The sequence below is a fragment of the Akebia trifoliata genome, chromosome 8 (assembly GCF_017979445.1).
Source record: "Akebia trifoliata isolate Shusen 1 chromosome 8, ASM1797944v1, whole genome shotgun sequence".
In the NCBI taxonomy this organism is placed as follows: Eukaryota; Viridiplantae; Streptophyta; class Magnoliopsida; order Ranunculales; family Lardizabalaceae; genus Akebia; species Akebia trifoliata.
Window position 1 is genome coordinate 41050917 of NC_141382.1, and position 13139 is coordinate 41064055.

Consider the following 13139-nt stretch of genomic DNA (forward strand, 5'->3'; position numbering starts at 1 on the left):
TTAAAAAAGAATATTTTTTCAAAAATTATCAAAAACGAATTAAGTCGTTAAACTCTCCAACGTTTTAGTAACTCATCAATTGTCCAACGTTTTAATGTTTTAAAATTCATTGATTTACCCTAAATGCCTTTGGAATAGTTAAAACACGGGATTTTCCAACGTTTTAATAGTTTATTTTAACGGATAATTAGAAAAGCACCTCATGAATTAATAAGGGCAATCCACACTATAGAATTTTTTTTTATCTTATATGACTTAAAAGTTTCAGAATGAACTAATTTTTTATGAGAAGATCATTCTCACAAAGAATCAGTTCATTACAAAACTTTTAACCCCATCAAAACAAATTCAAGAATTGTAAATCGTCCATTTTTTATTTTTTTTGTAAATCAATTTTAATGAGGTTAGAAGTTTATCTCCTCCTTATCAAAAATCAACTCATTTTGAAACTTTTAATCCATATAAGATAAAACAATCCGGCTATGGTGTGAATTTCTCTTATTAATTTGTGAGGTGATTTAATAATTACACTTAAAATATTGAAAGTTATTAAAAAGTTAGACTATGCGGCCACTTAAATCGTTTTTGCTAATTTTGAAAAATAGATTTTTTTATTATAAATTTTAAAATATTTAATTTTCTTTCAGTAATTTTCCCAAAATTACATTATATTAACGTGTCTTAAAATCTAATGATTTGTACAGAATGTCAACGAAATGAATAACGTTGAATGTCTTGTTCGTTTGACTTTGGACTTTATAAAGAACCGCCTACTGCAATTTGGCTGGATCAATTGACATTTATTGAAGTATTAAAAATCTGTATATATTTTTTTTATTAAAGAAGGCTCCTAGTGCCAGACCAACTTTTGCTAATGCTGCACCAATTCCTATATTAGAAAAATGGTGTTTTTATTCTAACCGTCCGCTTGTTCTATATGTCCCAGAACTTCTGTGGAAGCACCAAATGTTACTCATAACACACCAAATCATTTATGAACCGTCATTGATTTTGAAAATGATTGGTATTGATTTTGAAAATGATTGGTGTGCAATAAATAACAGAACAGTCTGGTGGCCAAAATAGATGTGCTGGATAAGATTATACGTACAGTACAGTAGGCACGCGCGAAATCCACTATAAATTCTCGATCCAATCTTTACTTTTCTCTCAACAAAGTTGTAGTGCAGCCATGAACACTCGTCTCTGTCTCTGTTTCTTTCTTCATCTCTCTCTCTTCATTTTATCTTCTCTCCCATCCTCCTCTCCATCTTCTCGTTGCAATCGAAATGACTATAATACCCTCATGAAAATCAAAAAATCCCTCAATAATCCATACCACCTCGCTTCTTGGGTCCCCAACACAGACTGCTGCGACTGGTACTGCCTCCAATGCGACTTGAAAACCAACCGAGTCATCGAACTCACTATCTTCGCCGGTGAGATTTCCGGCCAAATTCCCGATTCCGTCAGCGATCTACCCTACCTCGAAACCGTAATTTTCCGAAAACTTACAAACCTAACCGGTTCAATCCCCCGGTCCATCACAAAGCTCAAAAACCTCAAAATGCTCTGGGTTAGCTGGACCAATATATCCGGTCCGGTTCCGGATTTCCTCGACCAACTCGAAAACCTAGACTACCTCAACCTCTCATTCAACCAGCTCTCCGGTTCGATCCCCTCCAACCTATCCAATTTCACCAAACTCGATGCTCTCCATCTAGACCGAAACAAACTTACCGGTTCGATCCCCGAATCGTTTGGCCATTTCACCGGTTCAGTACCGGATCTCTACTTATCACATAACCAGCTTACCGGATCGATACCCAAATCATTTGGTGATTTGGAATTTGGAACCATAGATCTGTCGCGTAACATGCTTGTTGGAGATGCATCGATGTTGTTTAATCCAAACAGATCTTTGACGCAATCGATTGATTTGTCGAGGAATTTGTTGGAATTCGATTTCTCGAAAATTAGGTTTCCGAAGAGTTTGATTAGTTTAGACGTGAATCATAACAAGATTTGGGGAAGTATACCAAGAGAGATGATTGAGTTGGAAAGTCTACAGTTGTTGAATGTGAGTTATAATAGGTTGTGTGGTGAGATTCCGAATGGTGGAATTGGGAAGGATAGGAGTTTCGATTACTCTTCGTTTTTTCATAATCGATGTTTGTGTGGGCCACCGCTTACCAATAAGTGCACGTGATCACGTGTATTGCGTTGTGTAATTCTGTTATTGAAGAACGTAATTTTAAAACCATACGATATGAGGTGGTACTTATGTCAAAAATTGCATCTTGACCTGATTCAATCATGGTTTGATTCGGTTTGAAACAAGTTGTAATTAAATTCTTGATTAAGAAAATGTAGAATTGTTCAAATTTGAGTACTCAACTTTTAAATAAATGAATATAGAAATATTAATTTAGAATTATGGGCTTCATTTTCACTTGATTTGTACAAGACTGATGTGGATAGAATTATAGATCTTTTTCCTCGGGATATATAAGAAAAATGATGAATGATTTTGTGCCCTTACCACATCAGTCGAGTACACACCAAGTGAAGATTTTCAAGTTAGAAAATCATTAACGATTTATTTATTATGAAATAATTTAAATCATTCATTTAAAAAAATAGCTCTCGACTATCTCTTCTTGTCTCAGACTCTTTTCCTCAAAATTTTATGTTACTTACTACTTAGAAGTTAGGATATAAATTAATTATTTATTATATGAAATTTTTTATTTTTTTATTTTTTTTATTAATGTATATATTTTTTTCAAGCAAATGGATAGGATATTGGCAACTCATAGAATTAATTTGATTTTATTCGATTCTATAAACAATTCAGTTTGATTTTGCTTTTTATTTAGTGGAACCAACTTGGATTCAATTTGACTACAAACCAAACCAAGTGCTCCCCTAGCTTATGTGATCCGCAAGTGTTGACTTACAAATTGAGCAATATATAAGAAACTAGACAAATTCTGTAAAGGAGTCTAACTGGAAGTCATCTCTTCAGTTTCAACTTTCAACCTTCAAAGCCGTTCATGCACACGGAAGAACTTGTCCGAAATTCAAACTTTTACATTTTTGAGATAAAATATTTAATTTTTAAAATTAACTATTTACAAAAAGATACTTCTAATCCATCTTTTAATAAAATTTTATAATTATATAAGAGAGTTGCTATTGCCACACCAATTTTTACTAATACCAAATACCAATAACTGCATGCAATTTTTAGTAAAAGTTGGCGTCCATATTACTGAAATTGATTTAAGTTTAGGATAACATCACTCGAACAAATCAACTGAGTGTCGATGGTGGGTGAGACAATACTATTCACAGCCCAATAGCACCATTCAAATTTAGATTCCTACGACCATAAAATTGAGTGTAGTGATATATTAATGCGTTTTTGGCGTGCATGCACTTTTGACGTAAATATAAAGAATAGGGATTTAGAACGGTGTATTGTACTTAACAAAGGTTAGGTGACACCCCATTTCATGTCACGTGATATTTGTGGGACCGACTGATCGTATGGATATGTGATCCATCCTTTAGTGAACCTACCCACAAAATATCAGTTTGATTGGTCATGTGCATCCATTGATATTAGTATTGTCTTAAAAAATGAATTTGAATCATTGGATTCAAACTCTTTTTCAAGAATTTTGATCTAATGGATATAAGTTATCAAACACTATGATTTAAGATAAGTAAGTTTACCTAAGGTATGGACCACATATCCATATAATTAATAAGTCCCAACAATACCACGTGGCATGAAAGAGAGTGCCACTTGACCTTTGTTAGGTAGCATATAATGTTTTGGATCCCAACCCTTTGCATTCGTGCCAAAGTGGGTGCGACAATACCGCATTAATTTGTCACGACTCTAAAATTGGCCTCCGTTGTTGACCAGTCAAACTTTTACTAAAACGGACGTAGCTGAGTAATCATATCTGTAGCAGGGAGTGCTTTTTGGTCACCGAATCTTTACTCAGATTTCTCAGTGCTTGCCACGTCAACCATATAAGAGTAATTTTGTAAATTAGATAAACTTTTAATACACGTGGATAATGCCATCGGCAGATCTCAAATTTATATATAATTATAAAAAGTGCTGATGTTCTAACTAAAAAGTCTTCACTCGATTAATACTTGAATGATATGGCACGGACACCGAACAACAGATCCATTTCCACTCGATTAATACTTGAATGATATGGCACGGACACGGAACAACAGATCCATTTCCTCAGGATACATAACCGCAAATCCCCATAAAAAATGTGTAGTCGTGTATCGCGCGACAATAAGTCTATGATTCCGTGTTTGTACCATGTCAATCGAGTATTAACCGAGTGAAAATTTTATAATTAGAAAATCATCACTCATAAAAAATGAATAATGTGAAAATGTCCTAAGATTGGAACCTTATATTGTACTTCTTGACATCAAGGTGTCTAGGAACCATAGATGCTTTCATCGAGATACGAGTGAAAAAACATCTATAATTCCTATCCACTTGCACATAAAAAAAATGTGATATGAGATTCTAACTTGAGGTCACTCCAACACAACTTTAAAAAAATTCATCTCAAACCCTTAATTTTGTCTCTCCAAATCCATTATCGTCAAGAGCTTTAACCTATCAAACTCATTCAATCACATCCCTTAAAAATTTTCAGCGAATAAATTAATTTACTAAAAATCCAAAGAAAAATTTCTCATCTAATCAAAATAAACATAAGCAAGATTTTGAGGGAAAAAAAATTATTTCCATTCATAATTAGAATCATTTCCTTTTTCTTTCGAATCTAGTTGAAAGATCTAAATAGTAGGTAACACTCATTTATTTTACAAACATATAGTGAATTGAGCCTTATTAACACATGATTTTCTTTTAATATTTTAGGTTAAGATCTTATATTCAGAGGTCTAGGAGTGGTATGACTTATTAATCCAATTTATTAACACCTACAAAAGTTCGTTCGGATTTATCCATGATTTATTTCTTATTTCTAAAATTATATTTTCTAATTCTAATTGATTAATTTGAGGGGATTCCATTAAAAGTCCTTTTTTTTCGTCTGTGATGTATGAATAAACAAATGGAATCAAGCATACATAAGAGAACGAACGAAGAAACCCTTAATTTTTCTATCCAAAATATCATCATCTTCAAACTTTCTTGAATTTATTCAACTTTGTTTTCAATCCATTGATTTCAACCTCTTGAAAAAAAAAAAAAATTCTTTATCATTTTTTCTATCTAAAAATCCGTCTTATTTGCCAGTCGGATTGGTTTTTTATCTTTTGAGAAAATATTTTAGTACAAGCCTTTTTATCCAAACACAAACTTAATTACTTCTTTGATTCGTAAAAGTTGATCTATTATTTTATTTTTTTCAACTTGATGGACATCCAAGTCGAGTTGCGATTTAGAGTTTCAAATAAATGGCAGAAAATAGTCCAAATTGAATCCCTTAACATAACATCTGAGTATGCATGGTCAATTAAATTGGACACCAAATGACAAATAAATATATTAAATTATATTAGTATTATAAAATTTTATAATTAATTAATTCAACCAAATTTCTAATCTAAATTTGCAAGTTTTAGAACTGACTCAATGAGTCAATTCAAACAAATTGTTGTATGAGTCAACCCAAACTTCAATTGAGCTTTGTTGAGGTGGTGGAGCACTAATAGTAAAGATATTTTTTCTATCAAAATTTTTTACAATGATCTAAATAAGAGTGGAGACACAACATTCCCTCATATAGTTGTTTAGGGGTCAAGGGTGCCTTAAAGACAAGATTCTTACGATTGATCAACTAAGGAAGAGGGATTTTTGTAGGCCGAATGTTTGTTGTATGTGTATGAGTTATAAACAGACATCAAACCGTTTGTTAGGCCATTGCGAAGTAACTAAGGAAATGTGGGCTAATTTTCTAGCTCGTTTTAGTGTGGAGTGTTGTTTGCAAGGTTCAATGGGAGGTGTGATGACCGAATGATTTCAATCGGGAATGAGCTTTCGTTTGTCGAAAAGATTGTTATGGAGTCTCATCCCTTTTACAATCGCTTGGGGCATTTGGAGGGAAAGGGACGTAAGAACCTTTGAAGGAAAATCAAAATCTAGTCAAGATATTTTTCACAAGATTTTGGAGTTATTGTTCTTCTGGTGTAAAAAAAAAAGTTTCAATCGAACTAAGTCCAATTAAATCACTAGATATTGGGAAGGATTAGTTCGGACAAATTTTGGAAATCAAAAAACTAATAAAAATACAAATGGGAGATGCTGGAATCGAGATTTGACGTTAAGAGAAAATCGTTCTAAACTAATGAACCAATGACATGTGGCCACGTGTATTGAAATAGATGTGAAATTCAAGCATGAAAATCACTGATATTTTCTCCAGCAATTTTCGCAACTCAATACACATGGCGATGTGCCATTGGTTCATCAATGTAGAAGGGTTTTTTCTTAACAACAAATCTTCATTTGAGATGTTGGTGGGATCTATTAAGAGCATGTGTAACAATACTCTTTACAATAAAGAAAATATTTTGGTAAAAAATGACAAATGTTATTTTAACTGGCCTAAAATTTGTTGAGTATAGACTCGATAGATCTTTAATTTATTCAAAATTGACTCAAATCTTTACTAAGAGTCATGACCTCACATCTTGAAATCCAAAAACATGATCCGATGCCAAAAGCTTCTGGGTAATGAAATTCTAAGAACTTTAAAAAAACCCATTGTGTTTCACCATTGAATTTTAACTTTAAATTTTGGGAGTTCAATAGCCATCCATTTTCAACAACTTGGATCAAACTCAATCTTTTTATTTTTATTTTTTTTTATATGAGTTTTTCCATGAAATCTAGAAAGATGTTGTGTTGAATTGTCAATGTGATAATCCATGTGGGTCCAACGACCCTAAGTAAGATTTAAAATCTTACTAAGTTAGTAAGGAAAGTATTTTTTATAATTTTATATTATATTTTTATTAATAACGAGCCAAAGTACCCTTACTACATGTAGCGAGTCTTGGTCTCGATGTCCTTGTTTGCTACTTTAACATGGGTCTGTTGGACTCGATATTTGTGGTTTGGCTCTTTATAATAAAGAGCATGTCAGGTTGTTGGAGTTGCTCTAAGGGAATAAAGAAAGCTTTCAGGAATAAAGAAAGCTTTCAAAACTTTTTATACCCTAGTTCAATTTGGTTGGATAAATGATATTAATATTATTTAATGAAAAATCCACCACCATTGATTGAATTATTTTCATCTATATCAGGATAGATATAAATACTAATGATTGGATTACATGTTTACACAATCGAATCATGTGCCTTTTCATGATATTTGTGGATGGTTAAATTTTCACGATTCAATTGATTGTGTAACTATGCGATTTTTGAGTCTGAAGATCGACATTATGTGGATTTGAAGTCATTACCATTCTTTTTTTTAAAAGGGTATGAATGGACATCTGAAAAATTATTTTTTGTAGTGATTCTCGTACGGATAAAGGTATTAATCTACTTAAGATCTAGGTAAGGAGGTCCATTTAAAAAATAGAGAAGGTGTTAGGTATCCTATTTCCTCCACCTTAGGTGGTAATCTTAAAATTTTGTCATTTTTCAAAAATAAAGGAGAAAAGAGAAAATTGAGAAAATTCGATTTTGTACCCTCGAGTGTGAGGGATTTTGATTTTGACCTAAATCATGAGGGCTTCCTTATTGGAGAAGGGGTCATATTCATGTTCATGCCTTGGAAACACAAGTGTTGAAAATATGGGGGCTTGGTGATTATGGGCCCATTTTCGTAAGAAAGGGGCCCAATGGCTTAGTCTCGAAAATATTGTGTGCCTTAGTCTCAAAAATGTTTTGTGATGGGTGCAAATGTGTACGGATTTTTTAAAAGAACTTATTTTAAAAATGGGCTTCAACCCCCTACCTTTTCGATCGAACCGAAACCCAATCTACCAGGTGAAAGTAAGGGAGTACACTACATCCTAGGGTTGATCTAAATCGAAAAATGAAGGGGAAAAAAAAAAAAGAGGGGGAGATAGAAGGAAATGGAAGGAATAAAAAGGGGATTGTTATGTCACTTTTGTCCTCACTCTCCTTTATTCTTGACTTATGTTCTTCCTCTATGTGTTCTCTTCTTTGTGTTCTTGAAATGATTTTTTAAGCTTGATCTTTCTTGTAGAAATTGGGATACATGTAGCACAAGGGCTTGAGATAGATGGACTTTAGGTTGAGAGTTGTAGGGATTGAAGTTGTGAAATTTGAAGTTTAGAAACTTGAATAGAGGTTTAAGAGAGATTGAGAAGGGGAGAGAAAAAGAAATGTTTTTAGAGTTGAGAAGTTTGAAAGAGAAGGTTCAAGCATAAGTGATTTGTGAGAGAGTAGTGGGCTTTTATAGGATTTTGATGTGATTTTTAGGGGATAAGATAGGTAAAAATAGAAAATGATAGGAAATGACTTGAAATTTGTAAATGAGAGGTTTTGAATTTGTGGTTAGGAGAGGGGGTAATTATGAAAAATAGTATAAATTGATTGTTTTTTATCCAAATCCATGGATAAAATCCAATTGGATTAGGTAGGCAACCAATACCTAGGTTGAGTGTTGGTTGAGATTGAAGGATGTGGGTATTGGGTTAAAAGAATGGCTTATACAAGGGATTAGGTATCGATATTTTAGAAGGTGGAGAAGATGGTGACACATGACAAAAGAGTACATGAGTATGGGTTAGATAAGTTAATTTAAGGAGATGAGGTGTGGAGATGATCAGGGTTTAGAAAATGGTTTCTAGAGCCTTAATTACATAAATTTTACAAGTAAATTATAACTTAAACCCTCTAATTAGATATAATTCATTGTTAGTCCATAATAATTATTGATTTCAATTAAATGATGTATTTTGAAATTAATTATAGTTATTTTTGTATAATAGGAAAAAGTAGTAAAATTCCGAAAAAGAATCAACAAAATCTGAAGCATCCACTATGATCCAAGATTTGAATTAAAGTCATAAGCCAAAATCCAAACCCATTGAGCGCACATGGACCATGATGCCTTGATCAACTTGGGCGGCACGATAGTGTCAGTGGAGAATGCCTTGAGATTTACATAGAAGATTGGTAGCTACAGATACTTCATATTGAAGTAGGGTTTTGAAATTATTTTGTTTATAGAAGATTTTTGAACCTAGAAACCCTAATCTGATCTCTATAAATAAGAGAATCAAAGCTTAAAAGAGACCTGTAAATGTATATTTAGACCATCAAAATTAGGTTTAGAGAATTAGGGTTTTTATATTTTTGTTCTTTTTTTTTTTAGTTTCAATTTTTGAAAGAAAACGCTGCCAGATTTAGTTCCAAGATCAATAAAAGATAAGTTTTCTTTTTCTCATTTATATATAATATATATATATATATATTGTTCTTGTAATGTTTCTGGGCTAAACCTCCATTAGAAAGGTCAATGAAGTCAAAGTAACATATAATGAATGAACTTGTTCTGAATCTATCTTGCTTAAAATTCTTAATTGATTTACTTTATTTTTGTTTATAAGTGCTAAAAATCTATGTTAAATTTTTGAGAGTTCTGATTATTTAAACTTATGTAAGGTCAAGTTAAATCATACTTAGTTCCGGTAATTTGATTTTGATTTTGATATTTGTTTATTTAAAGAGGAATTCATATTTTTTAATTATTATATGTGTTAAACCGGATTTACTTTCCAATCTACGGGCATTAGCTTTGTCTGAGTAGATTGAGATAAAAAAGATTCGAACTTGTTTATTTACTATATTTTCTAAGGTGGATTTGACTAATCTAAATTTTTCTCTTATAGTTTTAATTTTTCATTTCTATTAGTTTGATTGATAAATATTCTCAAATTAGTTTTTAATTGATTGTTCAAAATCCTTATTTGATTGGAGTTAGAAAGATTAGTGGATAATGTTGTCTTTGTGGATTGACCCTTGCTAACTAAGGTTATTTAATTTTTGTTCTATTATTTTATATTGATTCATAACTACTACACGAACAAGGAAGTATGGGGATAGCTTGTGGTGTGTTTTGAAGAGAATGTAATGGGGGTTAGATGGTGACATGTAACATGATGTAGGAATAGTGATGGTAATGATGAGAGTGATCTTTTTTGAGAGGTGGGTTGTGATGGTGACATGTGTCATCTATTGTGAGTATGGACTTTTGAAGTTATGTGGATTTTGATTAGGTTCTTAGAGTGGTGTTGGCCAAGGGTAGGCTTTTGTATGTTTGGTCTTAGGTTGGATTTGAAATTAATTAAGTCTTATGTTTCAAAAAGGGTTTAGGGTTATAAGGTGATGAGAATAGGCTTTGAATTGGTAAGGTTTTTTAGATTTAAATCACAATAAGATTTGGGGAAATCTACTGAAGGAGATTATCAAATTGGAGGATCTGCAGTCATTGAATGTGAGTTATAATAGGTTGTGTGGTAAGATTCCGAATGGTGGGATTGGGAAGTATAGGGGTTTCGATTATTCTGCGTTTTTTCATAATCGATGCTTGTGTAGGCTTCCCTTTCCTACTAAATGTAAGTAACATATATATGAATCAGGAGTCGTGTTGAGCGCAACTTGCTTGTGTGTTATTGAAAGAAGGATGTTTGTAGGTTTAAAAGCCTTAATATTTATATGAATGTGAAACTAAGACCAATTCGTCTTGTTTGTCTAATGCATGGTTTTAAAACAAGTCCATTACCAAGACCAATTCGTCCCAAATTTGATGTGTTTCTTAAAAGTTAGTCTATTGTGTCATTCTTGAATGAGATGACTCAAATAAATTGAAAAACTAGTTCAAGATGAGTCGATCTTGTTCATGGAAGAGACGTTAAACCAAGTTTTAAAATCATGGTCTAATGAGATGATGTGAAACTAAATGCCTCGGTGATGATCGATACCAAGAGTCATCTCGGGCTTGAACGAGATTTGAAACCATTCTAAACATATCCAACGGGTAGCTCATTAAAAACATGATAATATTATTTACTACTTGAATCTTCTTTCTACTTTACAATTTTTGAATTTCAAATTTCACTCTATAATAAATCCTAAAAAAATGTTGTTTAATTTAATAGAACAAGGTGTCAACTTTCAAGAACCTAATTGTTTATGGTTCTTGACAAAATACCGATTTAAAAAAAAAAAAAAAATCATATTAAAGCATCTATGTTGTCTGGTATTATAACATGAGTAATGCTGGGGTGACATTAGGATTTACTGTCATTCTCATATTTCTGATGCGGAGGTTCACACATAACCGCAGATGGTTTTTATTCGTATCTCGAGAAAATAGTCTATGATTATCACATCAATGCAGTGAAAAGCAAAGTGCCCCCACCCCCAAACACACACACACACACGCACGCACAGGATTTTCCTTATAACATTAATGAATCACTAATGATGGAGTGACACAAACGGGGACAGGAATGACGCCAATGACGTGGTGGCGTGCACATAACCGGAGATGCTTTTTAGTCTTATCTCGCGGAAAAGCATCTATGGTCATGTGTGTGCCACCACATCATTGTGTCACCCCAGCACGACTCTTAGTGTATTTTGTGAACAAGTTTTTATGTATAATTGAAATCGTAGCTTTTCTCAAAATTTCGAATCAGATTAAACTTATTCGTTCATTTAATTCTATTGAGATCCACCTCGTTAGTATGAAGTATGAACTAAATGATGAGGATTTATGAACCACTAGATGGGTGGCCGAGTGGTAGCACTTCGAGGTAAAGGGGTGTGCTCCCCATGTGGTCTCAAATTCGATTCCCACCAATTACTAATATCAGTGGCCACAGACTATAGGATTAAAACCCTGTTTCGCAAGTCTTGTTCGGAGAGGAGGGAATAGTTGGTGCACGTAAGCTGGCCAAATACCCTTCTTATCAAAAAAAAAATTGATGAGGATTTATGTTAAAAGGGAAGAGAATCTTTGAGTGGGACCTACAATGTAACGTAAATGAGGAAACACTACCAAGACCAGCATAAATCATCACCTTGAAATCACCTTGCTTTGTGTGTGTTATTGAAGGACATTGGGTTTCTAAGCAAATAATTTTCAGCTTTAACGATTTTCTTTTATTTGAATAGGTTGTAAGTTGAAAGCAATGTTTTAAAATTTGGATTAATAACCGAATCAAGATTTTTGCAGTTGGTCTCATGGTTTTAAAACTTGGAGATCGAGACGACTTGGGCTCGTTCATGGACAACACAAGACATCAAAACAAGTTTTAAAAAACCATGATTGGTCTAGAGTTAAATAAAATCTTTACCAAAAGTTAGGTTTTTTTTTCCCTTTTTTTCAAGCACTCTTCCTAATCAAAAGTAACTAATGGCATGGTTTTATCATGTTTTGTATAAAAAAATATTCTTAGAATCCTCTACGAAAATAAATGAAAATCTTGTCTTTCTCCAAAACTTTTTTCTATTTCAAAGTTTTTAAAGTTCAAATTTTATTATGCAAAAATCCCTAAAACATGTCATTTAGATTTAATATAAGAAAAATTCAACTTTCAAGAATTGATGGTTCATTAGAATCTACGAGTGAAGCATAGATCTATAAAAATCGATGGTTCTTGACAAAATACCAATTTTGCAATGAACCAAACCTATTTTCCTTAAAAAGCAGGCTGAGCCATTGGTCCGATATGATTTTTAAAATAGTTTTAGCAAAACGATTAGCATTTCACTTGTGTGAACAAGTTTGATGGGAACCCAAAAAAATTGAAGTTGTATCTCAAAAAAAATTAGTAGGGCCAAATGGATCTTATTCCTCCATTTAATTCTACCTAGTCCACAACATGAATTGAATGATCATGATTCATATTAGAAGGCGACACTTCTTTCGTATTAAATGATCATGTTGGAAAATTGCTTTGGACCGATAAACAATTAATGCTCGTTGATCATGAATTCAATACCTAATATGAACATTAATTTCTCATGGGCCACCTACGAGAGTGAACTCTCACTTATCTGGTGTGTGTGATGTGCAGGTGTTGCACATTCCCCGAGACTAGTCATTGGACAAGACCATGGTCTATGGA

At 32.8% G+C, this 13139-nt stretch overlaps 1 protein-coding gene across 1 annotated transcript; it reads left to right on the top strand.

Annotated features, from left to right (window-relative positions):
- Window positions 1–1033: 1033 nt before the first annotated feature.
- LOC147396844 (polygalacturonase inhibitor-like) lies at window positions 1034–2293 on the top strand. Its single transcript, XM_086452095.1, has one exon. It carries the CDS (start codon window positions 1193–1195, stop codon window positions 2207–2209), a length of 1017 nt encoding a protein of 338 aa, XP_086308221.1. The 5' UTR covers window positions 1034–1192; the 3' UTR covers window positions 2210–2293.
- The last annotated feature ends 10846 nt before the right edge of the window (window positions 2294–13139 follow it).